The sequence below is a fragment of the Stenella coeruleoalba genome, assembly GCF_951394435.1.
Source record: "Stenella coeruleoalba genome assembly, chromosome: X".
In the NCBI taxonomy this organism is placed as follows: domain Eukaryota; kingdom Metazoa; phylum Chordata; class Mammalia; order Artiodactyla; family Delphinidae; genus Stenella; species Stenella coeruleoalba.
Window position 1 is genome coordinate 96,159,141 of NC_137152.1, and position 19,098 is coordinate 96,178,238.

The 19,098-nt window shown below is 44.8% G+C and overlaps 1 protein-coding gene across 1 annotated transcript in view; it reads left to right on the forward strand.

Annotated features, from left to right (window-relative positions):
- The first annotated feature begins 2,255 nt into the window (after positions 1–2,255).
- The window catches only part of IL13RA1 (interleukin 13 receptor subunit alpha 1), a 65,191-nt gene continuing 48,348 nt past the window's right edge, over positions 2,256–19,098 (forward strand). The window contains exons 1-4 of the mRNA XM_079909771.1: positions 2,256–2,428; positions 9,016–9,155; positions 14,891–15,029; positions 16,831–16,951. Of these exons, the coding sequence (XP_079765897.1) occupies positions 2,350–2,428; positions 9,016–9,155; positions 14,891–15,029; positions 16,831–16,951 (479 nt within the window). The 5' untranslated portion in view covers positions 2,256–2,349. The remainder of the gene's footprint in view (positions 2,429–9,015; positions 9,156–14,890; positions 15,030–16,830; positions 16,952–19,098) is intronic.

Here is a 19,098-nt window from a genome sequence, read left to right on the forward strand (position 1 = left end):
AACTTTGGAGTGCAAGACTCAATATCTCAAAATTCAGCTCGGGCAGGCCTGCCCTCTGGAAGCCTCTCCTGTCTCTGCCCTCCCATAGGTTGTCCCTTCTTTGTGGCCCACAGTTCCCTGTTCTTGACCTTATGATCGCCCCTCACACTGGCTGCAGCTCTTTGTTGGCAGGGCCTGCTTTTAATGAGTGTCTACTGCAGTTTCTAGAAGGACAATAATATTTATTGAACTTGAGGGCCTTAATTCCAAGAGTGAGGCCTTTGTTTCGGATAGGTTAAACATCCCCAGGCTCTTTGAGTAGGGTCTAGACTAGGTGTATTATCTGCAATTTTATTGCTATATTTTTTGCAAAAGATTTCAGGTGTGTCCATTGGCTTAATTCAACTCAAATACACCCTAGTTAGTGGGTTTCATCATCCATCCAGACATGACACTTTTTTGGGGGGATAGTGCCAGAATAATCCCCCCCCAATGGTGTACATGACCTAATCCCAGACAACTGTGAATATGTTTGTTACCTTATATGGCACAAGTGACGTTGTAGGTGTGATTAAATCAAGGATTTTTCAAAATTCATTTTTATTGGAGTACAGTTGATTTACAATGTTGTGTTAGTTCCAGGTGGACAGCAAAGTGAATCAGTTATACATATACGTATATCCACTCTTTTTAAGATTCTTTTCCCATATAGGTCATTACAGAGTATTGAGTAGAGTTCCCTGTGCTATACAGTAGGTTCTTATTAGTTATTAATCAAGGATTTTGAGATAGGGAGATTATCATGGATTATCTGGTAGGTCCAAATCTATTTTTTTCCTTAAAAAATTTTTTTTTTAATTTATTTTTCGCTGCATCAGGTCTTAGTTGCGGCATGAGGGATCTTCGCCACGTACGCGGGCTTCTCTCTAGTTGAGGTGCTTGAACTCAGTAGTTGTGGCGCGCAGCCTTAGTTGCCCCGCAGGCATGTGGGATCTTAGTTCCCCGACCAGGGATCGAACTTGCGTCCCCTGCACTGGAAGGCGGACTCTTTACCATCGGACCACCAGGGAAATCCCCCACCCCCCAATTTTTAAAAATTTGTACACAATTTAAAAAGGTTACACTCCGTTTACAGCTATTACAGAATATTGGCTATACTCCTTATAGCCTATCTACACCCAGTAGTTTGTACCTCCCACTCCCCCACCCCTGTATGGCCCCTCCAACCACTAGTTCCTTCTCTATATCTGGTAGGTCCAATCAAATCATAAGGGTTTTTATAAATGTAAAAGGAAGGCAGGAAGGTCAGAGTATGTGACGAGGGAAGCAGAGGCCTGAGCGGTACAGGAACGAGCCAGGGAATGTAGGCAGTCTCTAGAAGCTGGAAAAGGCGAGGAATAGATTCTCCCTTAGAACCTCCAGAAGGAACGCAGCTCTGCCTACACCTAGATATTAGCCCAGGGAGACTTCTGACTTCCAGAACTCTAATATAATACAGCTGGGTTGTTTTAAGTCACTAAATTTGTGGTAATTTGTTACAGCAGGCACAGGAAACTGAAGGGTTCCCGTTTTCCTCCACCCTCAGCGTCATTAATCTTCATAGTCACCCACTTTGAACATATTCAATGTGTATCCTTCCCGCTCACCTTCCGTCTCTCAATATATATCTATCAAAAAGAAAGATGAAGAAAGTTCTTTGTGAGCTTTGAAAAATCGAAGTACATAGTATGGCACTGTCCCTCATATTTAGAATTTTTCTTTTTTTCTTCGACTCAACATTATGTCTCACCAGCTTTCAAATATACCTTTTGTCCCGTTGACAAAGCACACTCCCGCCAAGTCCCCTCCTTGGTCTTCCAAGTCCTCCCTGTGAGGTCAGGCCTGGGTTTACTAACCCCGGGGTCAGAATTTAGGAAACAAGGACTCAGGCCAACGACTGGAAGCCTCGTCTCCAGACTCCCAGGGTAAGGCTCCTGCCCCGAGACCGCCCGGGCCCGGTGCCCGGCAGGGCACAGCCCGGGGCCTGTCCGAGGCTCAGCCAGGCTGCACAGTCCGCACCGAGCCGGGCGGCGGGGGCCCGCGCCGCAACAAGGTCAGGGAAGTTCTGTCTGGCCCGCGATCGGACTCCGGGGGCGCGGTGGCGGCTCGGCTGCCGCGGGGCCAGACGTCAGGCCGCGGGAGCCGCGGGCGCCCCGCCCCTCTGCCCTCGCTGACCGCCTGGGGTTACCTGCGGCCTGTGGGCGGGGCGGCTCTTCCAGTCTGCGCCGGCCCCCGGCCTCCAGGGCGGCGGAGCCGGGAAGTGGGAGAGGGGGCGAAGGAGGCGGAGACTACAGCGGCTGCAGCCCGGCCGGGCTCCGAGCGAGGGACTGCATGGAGCGGCCGGCGCGGCTCTGCGGGCTGTGGGCGCTGCTGCTCTGCGCCGGCGGCGGCGGGGTGGCCGCGCCCGCGGGTGAGTGCGGCCGCCGGGGCCCGGGGCGGCGGGGGTCGCGGCCTAGAGGCCAGCAGGGGCGCTCCGGGGGCGCCGCGGCGGGGGTGGGCGCCGGGGGCCGTCCCCACGACGCCCCGCGCCCGCGGCCGCCGCCGCCTCCCTCGCCCGGCTAGAGGTGGGGGAACCGGAGCGGCCGGGTTTTTCCGGATCCCGGGCGGCAGGGGCGGCGGCGGCGGGGCCGGAGGACGACGACTTGTCGCCGCACTTCCCTCGGTCGTCGGGAAGCGCCGAGCCTAGCGCCGGGGCCCGGGGCCGAAACGAGTCCGTGGCATCGGAGGGCCGCGGGGTCGGGAGCCGGAATGTCGCCGGTGCCCCCGGGAGGGGATGAGGGGTCGGGAGGCCGCGGGGACGGCAAGCTAGGTCCGGGCGAGCTGGGACGCGCCGGGGCTTCTTGCGCGGCCGGTCCAGCGAGGGGGTGGGAGTCGGAGGGAACCTCTAAAGCTCCTAGTCGCTGTAGGAAAAGGACGTGAGGGTCGCGGCCACCTCTGGCGTCCAAGAAATCCGGTGGGAATCTCGGAGCAGCATCCACGTGGATGCCTTTTTTTCCTTTTCCTTTATTAACCTTTATATTTTGGAATAATTTTCGATTGACAGAAAAGTTGCAAAGATGGTATAGAGAGTTCTCGTATACCCCTCACCCTGGTGCGGCAATTTAAATTAATCAACCAGAGTTACTGTGAGAAGTTGAGGGCTGATGAATTCCTCACGGCCAGCTTTTGCCATGAGCGGCCTAATGGACATTTTTGGTGACGATAGTATAACTTCAAATTCTAGCCCCAAATTCGATAGGTTTTATTGTCACATTGACACAAACACCCACAATTTGTTTATTGCATTTTCAACCAGTGTGTTGTGCTTTGAAACCCAAGTTGAAATGTTGATTAGGAAACCTCGATAGCCTCTATTGATTCAGTCAACAAAACGTATGCACAGTCTCCTCTGTGCTGGACAGTGTTCTAGGGGCAGAGAGTGGAGCCGTGAGCAAAACAGGACAAGTCCCTGCCCTTTGGAGTTTATATGCTGTTGGCAGTCAGAGGAAGGGGCCGGGGGCGGGGGGGGGGGGGAGTAAAATATAAGGTATGTCGGATGGCGATAGGTACTATGGAGAAAAACAAAGCAGGGAAGGGGTTTGCCATTGTATATAGGGTGGAGTAGGAAGACCTCCACTGAAAAGGTGGCATTTGAGTAGAGACTTGAGGGAGGTTTGAAGTTTGACAGTCAATGATTCAAGTGCCTGCCTTGTTTAGTACTGAGCCAGGCTCTGTAGGTTGGCTTAGAACCTTAGAGTATACTGCGTAATCGTTGCCCCCAGTTCACTTGGGGGGATCTGATTCCCATAATCATATGGGGCAGCTGCAGTCCAAAGAAGGGAGGGGGTCACCCATCTCATTAGTCTCCTGATTTTCACAGTGCTACTCTAACCCCCTCCCCCCACGCACCTGGAACAACAAACAGCTGGCCTTCTAGTAATACTGGCAACCCCCAACTTAATCAGTTTTGTCACAGAAGTTCATTAGTAACTTGGTTACTTAGAAATAGAAAAACTTTTTTCCCATTGGAAATATTGATAGAATTGCATGGTTAAAGAAAAAAAAAGAAAGAAAAAAAACAGTCAGGGGACTTGAGTTTTAGCGGTCTGACATTTCCCAGGTGTGGGACTTCAGGGCTTGTCATTTCCCCTCACACAGCAGCTTTCTCATCTGTGACAGGAGGTTGAACTCCGTAAGTTTTAAGGGCTCTTCCAGCGCTAATCTTTTGAGTGTTTATAAAAGATTAGGTTACCAGCTTAGTTTAGTCTGTTTAGATTGGTAGCCCACATTGTGGCATGTCTTAATAACAGCTAGCACTTATATAGTGTTTACTCTGCCGGGCAGCGTTCTAAGTTTTCCACTTGAACTATTTCATTTAATTTTTACACAAAACCCTCCTGTAGGTGCTGTTATTAGTCCTGTTTTGTATGTGAGGAAGCTGAGGCACAGCAAGGCCCAGAGCTCTCGTAGGTGATAGAGTGGAGGAGCTTGGCTTCCGACCCTGGCAGCCTGGTTCCAGAGGCCATGCCCCTAACCACTGTATTCAGTGCCTCTCTCTGCAGAATTGAAGGGAGTCCTTGGCTGGGAGAGGAGCTGGGCCCCTCCCAGAGTAGCAGGGCAGGACTGGTTGGCACCCATGCAAGTATGTACAGGCCATTGGTATGAAGTGAATGATCATGTATTGGAGACTTGCTTTATAATAGCCAGACTGTGTAGTCCAAACAATAAGTACTGTAGGCGTTCAGAAGAGGGGAAACTGAGGGCTGGGAGTGTCATGGAAGAGCTAAAGTTTGAGCTAGACTTTTAGGGTGGGTGACATTTGAGTAGGTGGAGGAGAAGTTATTCCCAGTTGGGGGGAATAGCAGCTACAGAGGCCCAGAGGTAAGGGTGAGGGTGCCCTTTTGTGCTCAGCGAGGAGCCCAGCTTGGCAGGAGGGTGCATTGGCAAAATCAGTCCAGGCAGAAGGGCTTCATTTGCCCTTGAAGCTCAGTGGGGCGCAGCGTGAGGGAAATGACACTGGAGGAGAAGCCAGCAGGGAGACTTGACTGAGTGTGGGGAATCACTGGAGTGCGAAGCGACGCAGGGATCTAGGGTTGGAGGTGGCCACTAGAAAGATGTGCTGTGCACGCCTTCTGTCCAGGCCCGTGCCTTACTGCTGTATGTCTGCCTGGCTCACGGGGCCCAGCAGAGCGCATTAGTGTGATTGGGATGATTGAGAGAGGTGTTACAGGAGTTCCCTGGCGGCGCAGTGGTTAAGAATCCACCTGCCAATGCAGGGGGCATGGGTTCGAGCCCTGGTCCGGGAAGACCCCACATGCCGTGGAGCAACTAAGCCCGTGCGCCACAACTACTGATCCTGCGCTCTAGAGCCCACGAGCCACAACTACTGAGTCGGCGTGCCACAACTACTGAAGCCCGTGTGCCTAGAGCCTGTGCTCTGCAATAAGAGAAGCCCCCGCTCGCTGCAAGTAGAGAAAGCCCACGCGCAGCAATGAAGAGCCAGTGCAGCCAAAAATAAATAAATACATAAATTTATTTTTTAAAAAAGTGTTGCAAAAAGCTCTGAAAGAGGTTGATGACTGAGTAGATGTAAAGGAAGGAGATGAATGACTCATGTATAACTCTTGTGATTTCCTTGACTTTTCCCGAAATATGCATGCTTCTGCCAGCTCCTGTGATTGAACAAGAGAGAGCAAAAAGTTTTAGTTAAGTAACATGCCTTATTATTAGGAACAGCATTGATCATGTTAATTCATAATTCGAATGGGATCTTGTGCTAGATGTCCACACAGACTCACTTGAGGTTTGACGTTTAGTTGAGGGAGCTACTTGAGTCCCTCTCTCCTTCCCACTCCCCTTTCTGGTGAGTGATCAACCCCTAAGAAATGGTTAGAATTAGATGCTTAAGGAAAGCTTATCAGGCAGAGAAGCTTGTGTCTCTAAGGCCACGGACACATATCAATTCCAGAGAAAACCAAAGCAACTGTTTAGAACTGTTTCGTCTCTTCAAAAAGAAAGAAAGCAGACAGCACACATTTACACAGCACTTGTTCTGTGCCAGGCACTGTTCTGAGTTCTTTTTTATCTGTATTAACTCATTTAATCCTCATAATAACCCTTTTTCATTAGTTTACTATTATCATCCTCACATTATAGATGCAGACACTGAGGCAGAGAGAGGTTAAGTAACCTGGCAGCTGGTGTGTAGCAGAGCTGGCATATGAGCTCAGGCAGTAGGGCTCCAGAGTCCGTGCTCTTAATCACTACACTACGCTGAAATGATGTGTCTTACAGATGAGGAGCTGTTACAGACTTTTACAAGAAGCACAGGTCTCCACTTATTTATGTGTCTGGATGTATTATACCCACATACATATATTCAGATATATTTAAACATTTGGAGATTGTATCGCAAGAGGGAGGAGGTATGGGGATATATGTTTATGTATAGCTGATTCACTTTGTTATACAGCATCAACTAAAACAGCGCTGTAAAGCAATTATACTCCAATAAAGATGTTAAAAAAGTAAAAATTAAAAAAAGAGTTTCTGTGAGCATGTGTGCTTTTTAAAGTATAGGAAGTAGAAAAATCTTAAGAGAAATGGAAGGAAACATTAGGGGGGAAAAAAAGGATGGCAGATAGCCACAAGTAGCCTAAAATGCAAACCTGTTAGAAGATCTGACTAAAGGATGCTTCAGAACAGATGGGGGAAAATGAAATCCGTTTGAGAGATTGGAAATAGGGCCGGCTATTGTTCTATTAAAATACTGAGGTTCAAAAATAGATTTAAAAAGGTCTTAGACTACCTTGAAAATTGGGGTATGATTTAAGCAAACCATAAATAGGTAATATTTTTATTGTTAGGGCTTTAATTTTTGTGTGGGAGTGGGAGGTTTGTGGGAAGGCAGAGTGTCAGGAAGTGCTAAGCCAGCTATCCTGGACTTTTGCTCTAGTGTGTTTCTGGAAACTGCACAGTAAGGGAGATAATCCTAAAGTAAATTGTAATCTTCAGTAGGAACAAAGTTTTCATTAGAGACTCTATACCTGATAAACAATTTGCCTTCAAAAATATCATTGACGTGGGCTTCCCTGGTGGTGCAGTGGTTGAGAGTCCACCTGCCGATGCAGGGCACACCGGTTCGTGCCCCGGTCCGGGAGGATCCCACATGCCGCGGAGCGGCTGGGCCCGTGAGCCATGGCCGCTGAGCCTGCGCGTCCGGAGCCTGTGCTCCGCAACGGGAGAGGCCGCAACAGTGAGAGGCCCGCGTACGGTAAAAATAAATAAATAAATAAAAAATATCATTGACGTGATGTTCGAAAGGCCAAACTGGAATAGCTATACACTCCTGTAATCACTTAAAATCCTAACTTAAAATCACTGTCGCCTGAGCCATTGGTGCTCCTGGCACTGGCTGGGTTTTAATGCAGTGCAATAGGAACCCCCTGCTTCCACAAGGACTTGGCCTGCTGTGGCCTCCTCCTCCCCACGGTTGGGCCTTTGGTCTACCTTTCAGAAAGCCTGATGGTAGTTGAGTTAGGAAAGGCAGAATGAATATTGAGAGTTCAGGGTCTGTGCAGGCTGCTGTGTATAAACCTGACTTAGGGGGGAATCCCACCTCTGTAGTGCCTGTGGGGTTGATGTTTTGGGACAAATGGTGTTTTTTGTTCAGTTAAAGAGGAAGGTAATGGCATAAATACTGCAGATTATGTAAGAGGCCCAGAGCACTCCAAAGTGTTGGCATAGAGTATAAAATAGAACTACTGATTGATAAATTAATAAAACTGTAGTCCTTAAGTAATTAATAATGATTAAGTTTGCCACTTTAGACAATTTGGGGGGATTGTTTTTAAAATTAGTTTAATAAACTTTATAAATTTCGACTTACAGAAAATTTGCAAAGATAGGACAGAGGAGCCCTCATCCAGTTTCCGTGGGACGATTTTGGCCTCAGGAGAAGTTCTCAGGAAAGTTTGAAATGGTGTTTCTTTTCCCTCCTCCATATGTACTTCCCTGCATTTGGCAGAAGCATGAAAACTCCTATCCCCGATCCTAAAGCTGGGTCCAGGATAATAGAGCCAGTAAATATTTGGTGGAGACAGTGGTGGGTTTTCTCAAAATGAAACACATTTTTTAAGACACTGGTTCACAGTTTCTCCTCTTTTCGTCCCTCTTCAGATTTGTCAAAGCTACAGTTCCAGTTGTTTAGTGTCAGACCTCAGGGGAGCAACAGGGTTGTTAGATCTCTTTCTCAGTACTTCTTTGGAAAAGTTATAAGAACAATTGCCAGGTCACGTTAGCAAGCACGATTAAAGATGAGCCACTTAAACTGACTTGCAGAACTGCTGGATTGAACTGTCTGTATTGAATGGGCCTGAGCGCGCAGTGTAGGGGACCCCAAATACCCACCGGAGGAAAACTTGGACATTTAAGAATATACTCTCCTCTGTGTTCACACCATAGCAAGTGGTTAAGAATGCGGCCTGGGGGACTTCCCTGGTGGTGCAGTGGTTGAGAGTCCGCCTGCCGATGCAGGGGACACGGGTTCGTGCCCCGGTCCGGGAGGATCCCACATGCCGCGGAGCGGCTGGGCCCATGAGCCGTGGCCGCTGAGCCTGCGCGTCCGGAGCCTGTGCTCCGCAACGGGAGAGGCCACAACAGTGAGAGGCCCGCGTACCGCAAAAAAAAAAAAAAAAAAAAAAAAAAAAAAGAATGCGGCCTGGGAGCCACACTTTCTGGGTTTGCATCTCAGCTCTGCCATTGACTGGCCGTGGGATATGGGGCCAGTGATTCAATGTCCCTGTGCCTCAGTCGCCTCATCTTTACATGAGGCTGAGAGTCCCTGTCTCATAAGGTTGTGGAGAGTACTTAGAATGCTGCCTGGCTCAATAAATGTTAGCTCTTGATAACTCAGTTTTCTGATTCTTGGTCTCCAGGACTTGGAGGAATGGATTAAATTAACCACTGAAAACACTGGCTGCTGTGGATAAATGTATTTCTTGTGCTTGATTTGAACAGAAACTCAGCCACCTGTGACGAATTTGAGTGTGTCTGTTGAAAACCTCTGCACAGTCACATGGACATGGAATCCTCCTGAGGGAGCCAGCCCGAATTGTAGTCTAAAGTATTTTAGTCATTTTGGCAACAAACAAGATAAGGTAAGTTTTCTGGAACATATTGCATTGATAAGGTAAAGTGAACCCTGTGAGTTGGAGCTAAGAATAAGTCAAATTCTAATCTTACTTCAAAGTGGGATTTTTATTTTTGAGTTGTGTCCAAATGTTTTAACTGGGAAAATTATGGAAACAACTGTTGACAAAATTGAACATTAGAAAATATTTGCCAATCAAATACAATTGAGATTATTACTCTTTTAGGAAATACTAGGCACTCAATAAATAATTAATTATGTTAAAGTTGGTTCCTGTAGGCACCCAGTGAATAATTAATTATGTTAACATTGGTTTCTGTGTTGCTGCCTGAAGGCTTGTATTTATATAGCACTTTCCATTCCTCAGGGAATTTTCAAATTTACCATCTCACTAATCCCATGCACAGATAGATATGCAAGAACTATGTGATGCAAAAGTAAATGGCCATATGGAAAATGAAAACATAAGATGTCAGTGGCAGGTGGGGTTGACCAGACAGTTCCCTGATGCTTGAGGAAAGATGAGAGAAACTTTCGGCCTTTCCAGTCGGATGTGTGACCGATTTAAGTGAATTTTTGTTAACAAGATTGGATAATTTCGGATTCTTTATGATAGTCTTATTCAATGGAAGTTCCTTTTGAGCCTTATTGGTTTGTAGCCCCTGCTAATTGACAGGTTCCTCAAAGCATCATATCGTCTGTTCAAAACTGTTTTATATCTTTATACAGTCCTTGGGTTCTGCATCTGTGGATTCAGCCAACTGCAGATGGAAAATATTAGGGAAAAAGAATTCCAGGAAATTCCAAAAAGGAAAACTTGAATGCCTCGTAGTGGCAACTATTTACATATCATTTACATCGCGCTAGGTATTATAAGTAATTTAGAGATGATGTAAAGTATAGGAGAGGATGTGCCTAGGTCATATGCAAACACTACACCATTTTAATTAAAGACTCAAGCATCCATGCATTTTGGTGTCAGTGGTGGGTCCTGGAACCAATGCCCCTCGGGTGTAAGAGGGATGACTGTATCTTCTTTCAGTGTATGGGTGGGGGAGGTGGAGGATGTTTGGGGTTGAATTTGTCCTGGATTTTGAGAAGGCCAATGAGAAGTTGTTATTAATGACAGTACTTTGGCTCAGTGAACTGTGGAATCACCATGTTCGAGCAGTTTGGTGGCAGGAAGAGTCTGGAGAACTAGTTAGTGCACCATTCAGCTAGCTCAGTGGGCTGGGGTAAATTCCTTAACCTCTGTGAGCCTTCATTTCCTCATGTGTAAAGTGTGGCTCTACTCACGTCTCTGGCTTGCTGGTCCACCAAAAATAATGTATGGGAAACTTAATGAAGTGCGGGTGGAATGGGCTCTTCCTCTAGAGGGAAACTTGCTAATCTGCCTTCCTGCTTTCCTGCAGAGGTGTTAATTATAGTTTAGGTGTTGATTGATAAGGAATTGAGGCTGGTCAGAAATATTTGTGTTTTAAAAGAGGTCCTCCAAATGCAGAAGCCTGTGAAACTCTGGTAGGCCAGTTCCCCTTTTCACACTGTTGGCTTCCTCTTGTTCCTAAGGAGGGGCCTTAGACAGTTGGAGTCTTAGTGGCAACTTTTGGTAGTTCAGCCTTGAGAAATTCCAGGAAAGACCCTTTAGTGCGTCACCTAAGTATCTAACTGAAACCCCCAGGAGAGGTCACCATCTTTCTAACATGTCCTTATTCATTAGCCCGTCAACCGCACTCAAGGATCAGTCAGGTAGACATGCTGATATGCTAGTGTAGAAATGGGGCTAATTCCTCGGTATAGTTACAGAAATTTAGACTTGAAAGTAACTTTAGGAGGCAGTGGAATCAGATAGAATTGGGTTTGAAATTTTGTCTCTTTCCCTTTCAAGTTTTGTGGCCGTAGGCAAGTCATTTAACCTATCTGAGCCTGAGCCTCCATTTCCTTGTTTGTAGAATGCTGGGGGGAAAGGCTAGTAAAAGTACCTACCTCATATGAATGGTGTGTGTTTGTTAAAGGAGATAATGTTTGTGATACACCTGGCACAGAGTTAGGGTTCAATAATTGTTAGCTTTTATTATTATTACTGTTGTTAGATTCAACCATATGAAATTGTTGCCTTTATAGGTCATATTATATGGTTCAACCTAATATTATCGTTTAAACTTGGTCCCTCCGTTTTGCCCCTGAAGAGACCAGATGGAGACCATAAAGGGTGGCCGCTGCCTAAGGCCTGCTCCTTTATTCCAGCCATTTGACAGCTTTGAAGGCTGCCAATGTGGCAGTTGTGATAAACACAGATTATTCTTTCCAGTCAGTGATGGGGGATTTCCTGTCTGGACCTTTTTGAAGTTTACAATCCTGAGACTCAGAATCAATGGGAGGAGTGGTTTTCCTTCCCTCTTTCTGTCCTTTGGACACAGCATTAATGTCATCAGACCACACCGGGGTGTATATATGCTTTGAAGCATGTTGAAGCAGTGGCATTATGATAGTTTGTACATGTTACAGGACTTTTATGACCGTCTAACAGTCCCAAATTGCTAAATGAGGTAAATCCTTGAGGTCATTTTCAATCTTCAGATTGGAGGACCATTAAGATGAGAGATATGGAATCATAGATGATTTTTTTTTTTTCAGTACGCAGGCCTTTCACTGCTGTGGCCTCTCCCGTTGCGGAGCACAGGCTCCGGACGCGCAGGCTCAGCGGCCGTGGCTCACGGGCCCAGCCGCTCCGCGGCATGTGGAATCTTCCCGGACCGGGGCACGAACCCGCGTCCCCGGAATCGGCAGGCGGACTCTCAACCACTGCGCCACCAGGGAAGCCCCATAGATGATTAAAAAAAAAAATTCAATACAAGACTAGCTTAAGTGGCTGCCCTTCACCATTGTTTTAGCAATGTGTAATCTGGCAATTAGAAGAAGGATCTGGCATCAGATTTTAGATCTCTTTCATCACCAAGAGATAAGCAAGTCTTACTAGGTGAATAAATTAAAAGGATGTTGTTCTGTCTAGGCATCCAAAGAGACTGAAGCTGAAGCTGACTCCCCTTTCCTTCTGAGAAAGGATTAGCAGTTGGGAAAGCTGCGATCTAGCCAAATGAACTTTGGTCTTGAGGGGGAGGGATCGGTTCAGGACTCTGGCCTTGATTTTTGATAAATTTTCAAAGGACCCCAGATTCTCTGACAGTTGGAACATAATGTCATACAGCAGCTACCAGTGCAATGAGTCACCACAGCCGAAAGTCATATGGGAGCGATCACACATACTTCATCAAGATCTTCTGGGAGGGATTTAGTTCCTTGTCTGATACAGAGAGGTGCACTTGACTTGGCAATCATTGACAATTGGGGTTCCTACTTTATTCATGCCAATTTAATATTATTTGCCTTGAGCTTTGAAAGAGATTTTTTAAAAGTATTTTATCTTTCCCCCTACCATGTCTTTTCTAAGTTATTTTTTTATTCATATGCCCAAAACAAAAGGTTCAGGTTTAGGGCTTCCCTGATGGCGCAGTGGTTAAGAGTCCGCCTGCCAATGCAGGGGCCACAGGTTCAAGCCCTGGTCCAGAAAGATCCTACATGCTGCGGAGCAACTAAGCCCGTGAACCACAACTACTGAGCCCACGTGCCACAACTACTGAAGCTCGCATGCCTAGAGCCCTTGCTCCGTGACAAGAGAAGCTACCACAATGAGAAGCCTGTGCACTGCAACGAAGAGTAGCCCCCACTCGCCGCAACTAGAGAAAGCCCGCGCGCAGCAATGAAGACCCAACGCAGCCCAAAATAAATAAATTAATAAAGGGTCTGAATCAATAACCGATTAACTTTGAAAATGAAGTTTTTTTTTTAAAAAAAAGGTTCAGATTTAGATGCTAAAGTATGTTTTTACTTTAAGAAATTCCATTTATTAAAAATACTTGTGTAATAAAACTCCTCAGCCCTCTCACTGGAACAATATCTAATATAAGAGAACTGGGATTTTTCCATAATGATTCTAATTTATGGCATTTGACCGTACATTTTCCCCCGGGTGTCCTCAGAGGGCAAATGCAGCTTCCACACAAGAGTTATCAAGGATTCTTGGGTCAGGGTGGCTCCTTCAGGGGTATATGGGACTTCTGCTTAGTAAAATTGTGTAGTTGGTGAAATTTGCATTCGGAGCTTTCTTGCCACCATTACCAACAATCCTTGTTTCCTCAGCACACATTCATCAATTAAGGGCCAGTTTCCTTACTTCGCCATGAGAGCTATAATGGTGAAACATTCTCGAGAGCCTTCTCTTGGCTCAACTGGTATGTTCTAGTCCTGAAGGCAGCGACTATATGGAAAGCCAAATGATAAGTAGGTTTCTTGGCAAGGAATCAGGAATTTGTTGTGAAAATGTACTTGACTCAGAATAGCTGGAGGCCCCACTGAAGGTAGGCAGGGCTTTGCTCTGGGACAAAAATAATCAATGTCCATGGAGCTGAATCACCCTCCCTTTTCTCCCTGTCAGAATTTTGTTTGCAGGCATTTCTTTTTCTCTTCTTCCAGGGCTGACCAGCTAACTCCTTTTTTAGAGTGCTTTCTTGCCTGGGCCTAAGAGCTGTTCGGTCTGTACAAAGTGTTGTTTCTTCCCCATGTCTTTGCTGTGGCTCGTTAATTGATTTGCTGGCTACCTCTCAGAGGACATCCTTGTGCCTGGTTTTGAGAGTCTCTCGCAGTTGCCCTCATGCTCAGTTGGCAGCAGGCATGTGAAATGGCAGAGTACCCCTTAGGGTGATAGATAAAGGTAACTCTGACAAAATTTCCCTTCATGGCTATCAGCTCGTATATAAAAGGAAGTGCTGTCTCCAACTTGAGTCAGAAACTATTGCAAAACAGGAAGCTCCTTGGAGCTCTGATTAAAAGCGGCTCTGTTCTTAATTATCCCAACTCTGTCACCTTGGAAAATGTTAATTTCCTCAAGAGCCTTTAATCTCATTATTCTAAATCATAATAACCAGGCTTGTGATTGTTATCCATAAGCCGTGTATAAGTTGGCTTTCTGTGGTTCCACAAAGCTTATCTACCTTTTAGAATAAGAGCGTGCTATACTCAGTGCATATAATATCAACCCTTATAATTCATATGTGTATATGAGATAATCAAAATGGTCAAACAGTGCAGAAAGGTGTTTCCTGAAAAGTCTCCTCAGCCCTCAGGCTCCCCTTCTTTACTTCCTCTCCTCAGAGGTGACCAGGATTGCCAGATTCTTAAAGCAGTCCTTTTTACCTTGATCTTGATGTTATACTGCATCTACTTGGAATTGAATTTTGATAAGCTTATTGTGTTTCCTTTGAAATTGCTCTTAGATATATGTGTTAGCATGGTAGGTTTGTAGTAAATGTCATGATGTGTATACATTGAAAATGCAGGAAACTGTCTTTTATCTATGCCATGGTTTCTCAATGGTGGCACTCCGGACATTTGATGCGGGATAATTTTTTGTTGTTGGGGGAGGGAAGGCTGTCTTGTGCATTATAGGATGTTTGGCAGCATCCTTGGCCTCTACCCAGTAGATGCCAGTAGCAGCCCCCTCCCATGTTATGACAACGAAAAATGTTCTTAGACATTAACAAATGTCCCCCAGGAATGGGAGAATAGAATCACCCGAAGCTGAGAATCACTGAACTGTATACCATTTGATAACTTTCCATTTTCTTTACACAACTGTATTTCTGTGTGTTTGCTACTGCAATGCCTTTTTAAATTTCCTTATCTTAGAAAATTGCTCCAGAAACTTATCGTTCAAAAGAAGTGCCCCTGAATGAGAGGATTTGTCTGCAAGTGGGGTCCCAGTGTAGCACCAACGAAAGTGAGAAGCCTAGCATTTTGGTGGAAAAGTGCATCTCACCCCCTGAAGGTAACAGCTAAAAACACTGTCTCTTGGCATTTAGAGAATAAATCCAAATTATCCATATGCTTATGTTCAGTGTTCATTAATTCATTTAATTTTCAAACATTTGTTGAGTCTAATAAGTGTCAGGCACTGGTACTAGATGCTGACGACACACCAACAACTGTCAGGACATCTCTGCCTTTGAGGTGCTCACAGACAACTTGAATAACAATGCCTGATAGTTATAGACCACTTAATAATTTGGAAAGTGACACACACACACACACACACACACACGCACACACACACACACACACACACGCCTCTCCCCTAAATAGAGCTTCGCAAGCTTATTCGGTGAAATGAGCAAGGCATGTATTATTACCCTGATCTATTTTGTGAGGAAGAAGGGAACTGAGTGAGTTGCTGTAGATCTTCAGGTCCCAGGTCCAGTACCTTAAACAAATGAAAATATTGATAGTGTCTCACTCATTATATAGAGAGATTAGATTGATATACAGGATGTATTTGGGGAAAGATGTTAAAAGAGGAAAGTGGGCATGTTGGCCCAGCTCTGACTCAAGACTAGCCCTAGAAAAAGCTGTCAAGTAGTCAGCTTGATCATTGTTCCCAGCTCTTATGTTACATGCAGGGAGTAGCATATACTCAGGAAGAGCAGGGCTACCAGAGCCCAGATGTCCAAGTTTAAATCTCAGCTCTGCCAGCTTCTAGTTGTGTGACCTTAGGCAGATCACTTAGCCCCTTCTCTCTTCAGTTTCCTCACCTGTAAAAAGGGATGATGATAGTACTTATCTCCCAGGAATGTTGAAAGGATTACATCAATCAGTACACATGAGGTGCTGAGAATACTGCCTGGCAGACAGTAAATGCTAGATACATATTATCTATTCACATCATGTTGCCCTTTGGTTGGGCAAGGTCCCATCTCCTACCTCCAAACCTTAACACTACGTGACTTGTTTTCTAGACCGTTCTCTCTACCTGTATGCACAGATCAAAAGTATATGAAGTAATATTTGTAAAGTTATAAAATTCAGTACTGCTAGGAGGCTGGGAGCATGGTTTACAGCAAGTTACCTCCCCTATACTCGTTTCTTGAGGACTTTAATAATCTGAAAGAAACTAAATTGTATTATGACGAAAAGGTGGGTGGTGATGGCTCAGCACAGTACGCCTTTAAGGAGCACGAGGGATAACAGGTTTGAATTTTAAACATAGGCATTTAATTTAGAGACGTGATGTCTTAACTTAAAAGGCTTTATAAAGGTAGAGATTTCAGATCATCAAGATTTTAGGGCTCCTTAGGCCATACCCCCAATAGACAGCTACTAAGAGTTACGTTTTGCTTACCTTTCCCCAAATTGCCTCAGGAGGAAGGTTTGTTTAATTTTTAAAACAAGGTGTGTCAGTATTGCTCGAAAGACAAGGTAAAGTATAACTCAGAACACTTGTTTTTTTTTTAAAAGACAGGTAGATATAATGGTTGTTTATATTTTCACATTCATTTGGGAAATTCCATAGTCATTTCCTATGACTGAAATGTTTGACCTTCAGACTCTCTCTCCAGTTAGGAATACAGGAGTTAGGGTCCCTCAGTGATAGTAAAGAGAGAAAGTTGTGAACAAATTAGATTTGGGTTTTCTTCCGCCTGGGTGCCTTCTGGGTCAAATGGGGTGAGAGGTTAGGGATTAGCTTTCCGGAGAAGCAGCCGGAAGCACGCTTGCCATCCCCCAGCCCCTAGAGTGACTGGCCAGCTCGCAGGGCAAGGAGACGAGGGTCCTAAACTCTTGGCTGCATATTCCAGGTGATCCTGAGTCCGCTGTTACTGAGCTACAATGCATTTGGTATAACCTGAGCTACATGAAGTGCTCTTGGCTCCCTGGAAGGAATACAAATCCCGACACTAACTATACTCTCTACTATTGGTGAGTATGCACGGGAGACTTACTGGAGAGGGACTGACTGTGATTGCATTGGGAGCCTTTGCACCTAACCTAGTTAAAACAAACCCCAAAATGGACCAGCCTATTCTTTTCTACACATTGCTTCATGGAAAATGCGTCTGCTTTTGGTGTCTCATTTAAAAAAAAAAACAAACTCTTAAAAAATAATTATAGATTCCATATATATACGTGTTAGCATACGGTATTTGTTTTTCTCTTTCTGACTTACTTCACTCTGTATGACAGACTCTGGGTCCATCCACCTCACTACAAATAACTCAGTTTCGTTTCTTTTTATGGCTCAGTAATATTCCATTGTATGCTAACACATATATATGGAATCTAAAAAAAAAATGGTCATGAAGAACCTAGGGGCAAGACGGGAATAAAGACGCAGACCTACTAGAGAATGGACTTGAGGACACGGGGAGGAGGAAGGGTAAGCTGGGACAAAGTGAGAGAGTGGTAGTGTGTATATGGACATATATACACTACCAAATGTAAAATAGCTAGCTAGTGGGAAGCAGTTGCATAGCACAGGGAGATCAGCTCGGTGCTTTGTGACCACCTAGAGGGATGGGATAGGGAGGGTGCGAGGGAGACGCAAGAGGGAGGGGATATGGGGATATATGTATACATATAGCTGACTCACTTTGTTGTAAAGCAGAAACTAACACACCATTGTAAAGCAATTATACTCCAACAAAAATGTTAAAAAAAATTATAGATCTGCAAAATTAAATTGCAAAAATATATACAAAGAGATCTCATCTACCCTTCACCCAGTTTCTTCCAATGGTAGCATCTCATATAACCAGAGTGCAATATCAGAACCAGAAAATTGACTTTGGTACAGTCCACTGACCTTATTCAAATTTCACTGGTGTTCCGTCCAGTTATTTGTGTGTGTGTGTAGGTCTATGCACTTTTATCATATGCATAGATACAGAATAGCTCCATTACCACAAGGATCCCTTGAGTTGCCCTTTTATAGCTACACCCACCTCCCTCCTGCACACCCTCTCCCCACACTCCTCTCCCCCAAGTCTCTAACCTCAGTCATTTCAAGAATGTAACTGGAATGGAATCATACAGCATATAACTGTCTGAGGCTGACTTTATCTTTTTTAGCCTCTGCATAATACCCTGGAGATCCATCCAAGCCGTTGTGTGTATCAATAGTTCATTCCCTTTTCTTGCTGAGTAGTGTTCCATGCTATGGATGTATTGGTTTGTTTAACCTTTAATTCATTGAAGGATATCTCGAGTGTTTCCAATTTTTTGCAAGTATGAATAAAACTACTATAAATATTCATATTCAGGTTTTTATGTGAATATCACTTTTCAGTTCCCTGGAATAAATGCCTTAGGGTGTAATTGCTGGATCATATGGTAATTGCATATCTAGTTTTATAAAAAAAAACCCTGCCAAACTATTTTCTAGAGTGGCTGTACCGTTTTACATTCCCATCAACAATGTCTGAGTGATTGGTATCTACCTCTCAAAGGGAAACTTAAATCATTCCCAGGGTTAAAAAGTAGTTTAGTTCCCCACAAAATAACTTACATTTCATGTTTGTGACTATATCTACAAAATTTGTTAAAATTTTCTTTCTTTTCTAAATTAATCTTTCATCATTTCCTTTCTTTAGAGCCTAGAATTTTTTTTAATTTTTAAATTTACTTTTATTTGTTCTTTTATACAGCAGGTTCATATTAGTCATCGATTTTCTACATATTAGTGTATACATGTCAATCCCAATCACCCAATTCATCCCACCACCACCGCCACCCCCCACCACTTTCCCCCCTTGGTGTCCATACGTTTGCTCCCTACATCTGTGTCTCTATTTCTGCCCTGCAAACCGGTTCATCTGTACCATTTTTCTAGGTTCCACATATATGCGTTAATATACGATATTTGTTTTTCTCTTTCTGACTTACTTCACTCTGTATGACAGTCTCTAGATCCATCCACGTCTCAACAAATGACCCAATTTCATTCCTTTTTAGGGCTGAGTAATATTCCATTGTATATATGTGTCACATCTTCTTTATCCATTCGTCTATTGATGGGCATTTAGGTTGCTTCCATGACCTGGCTATTGTAAATAGTGCTGCAATGAACA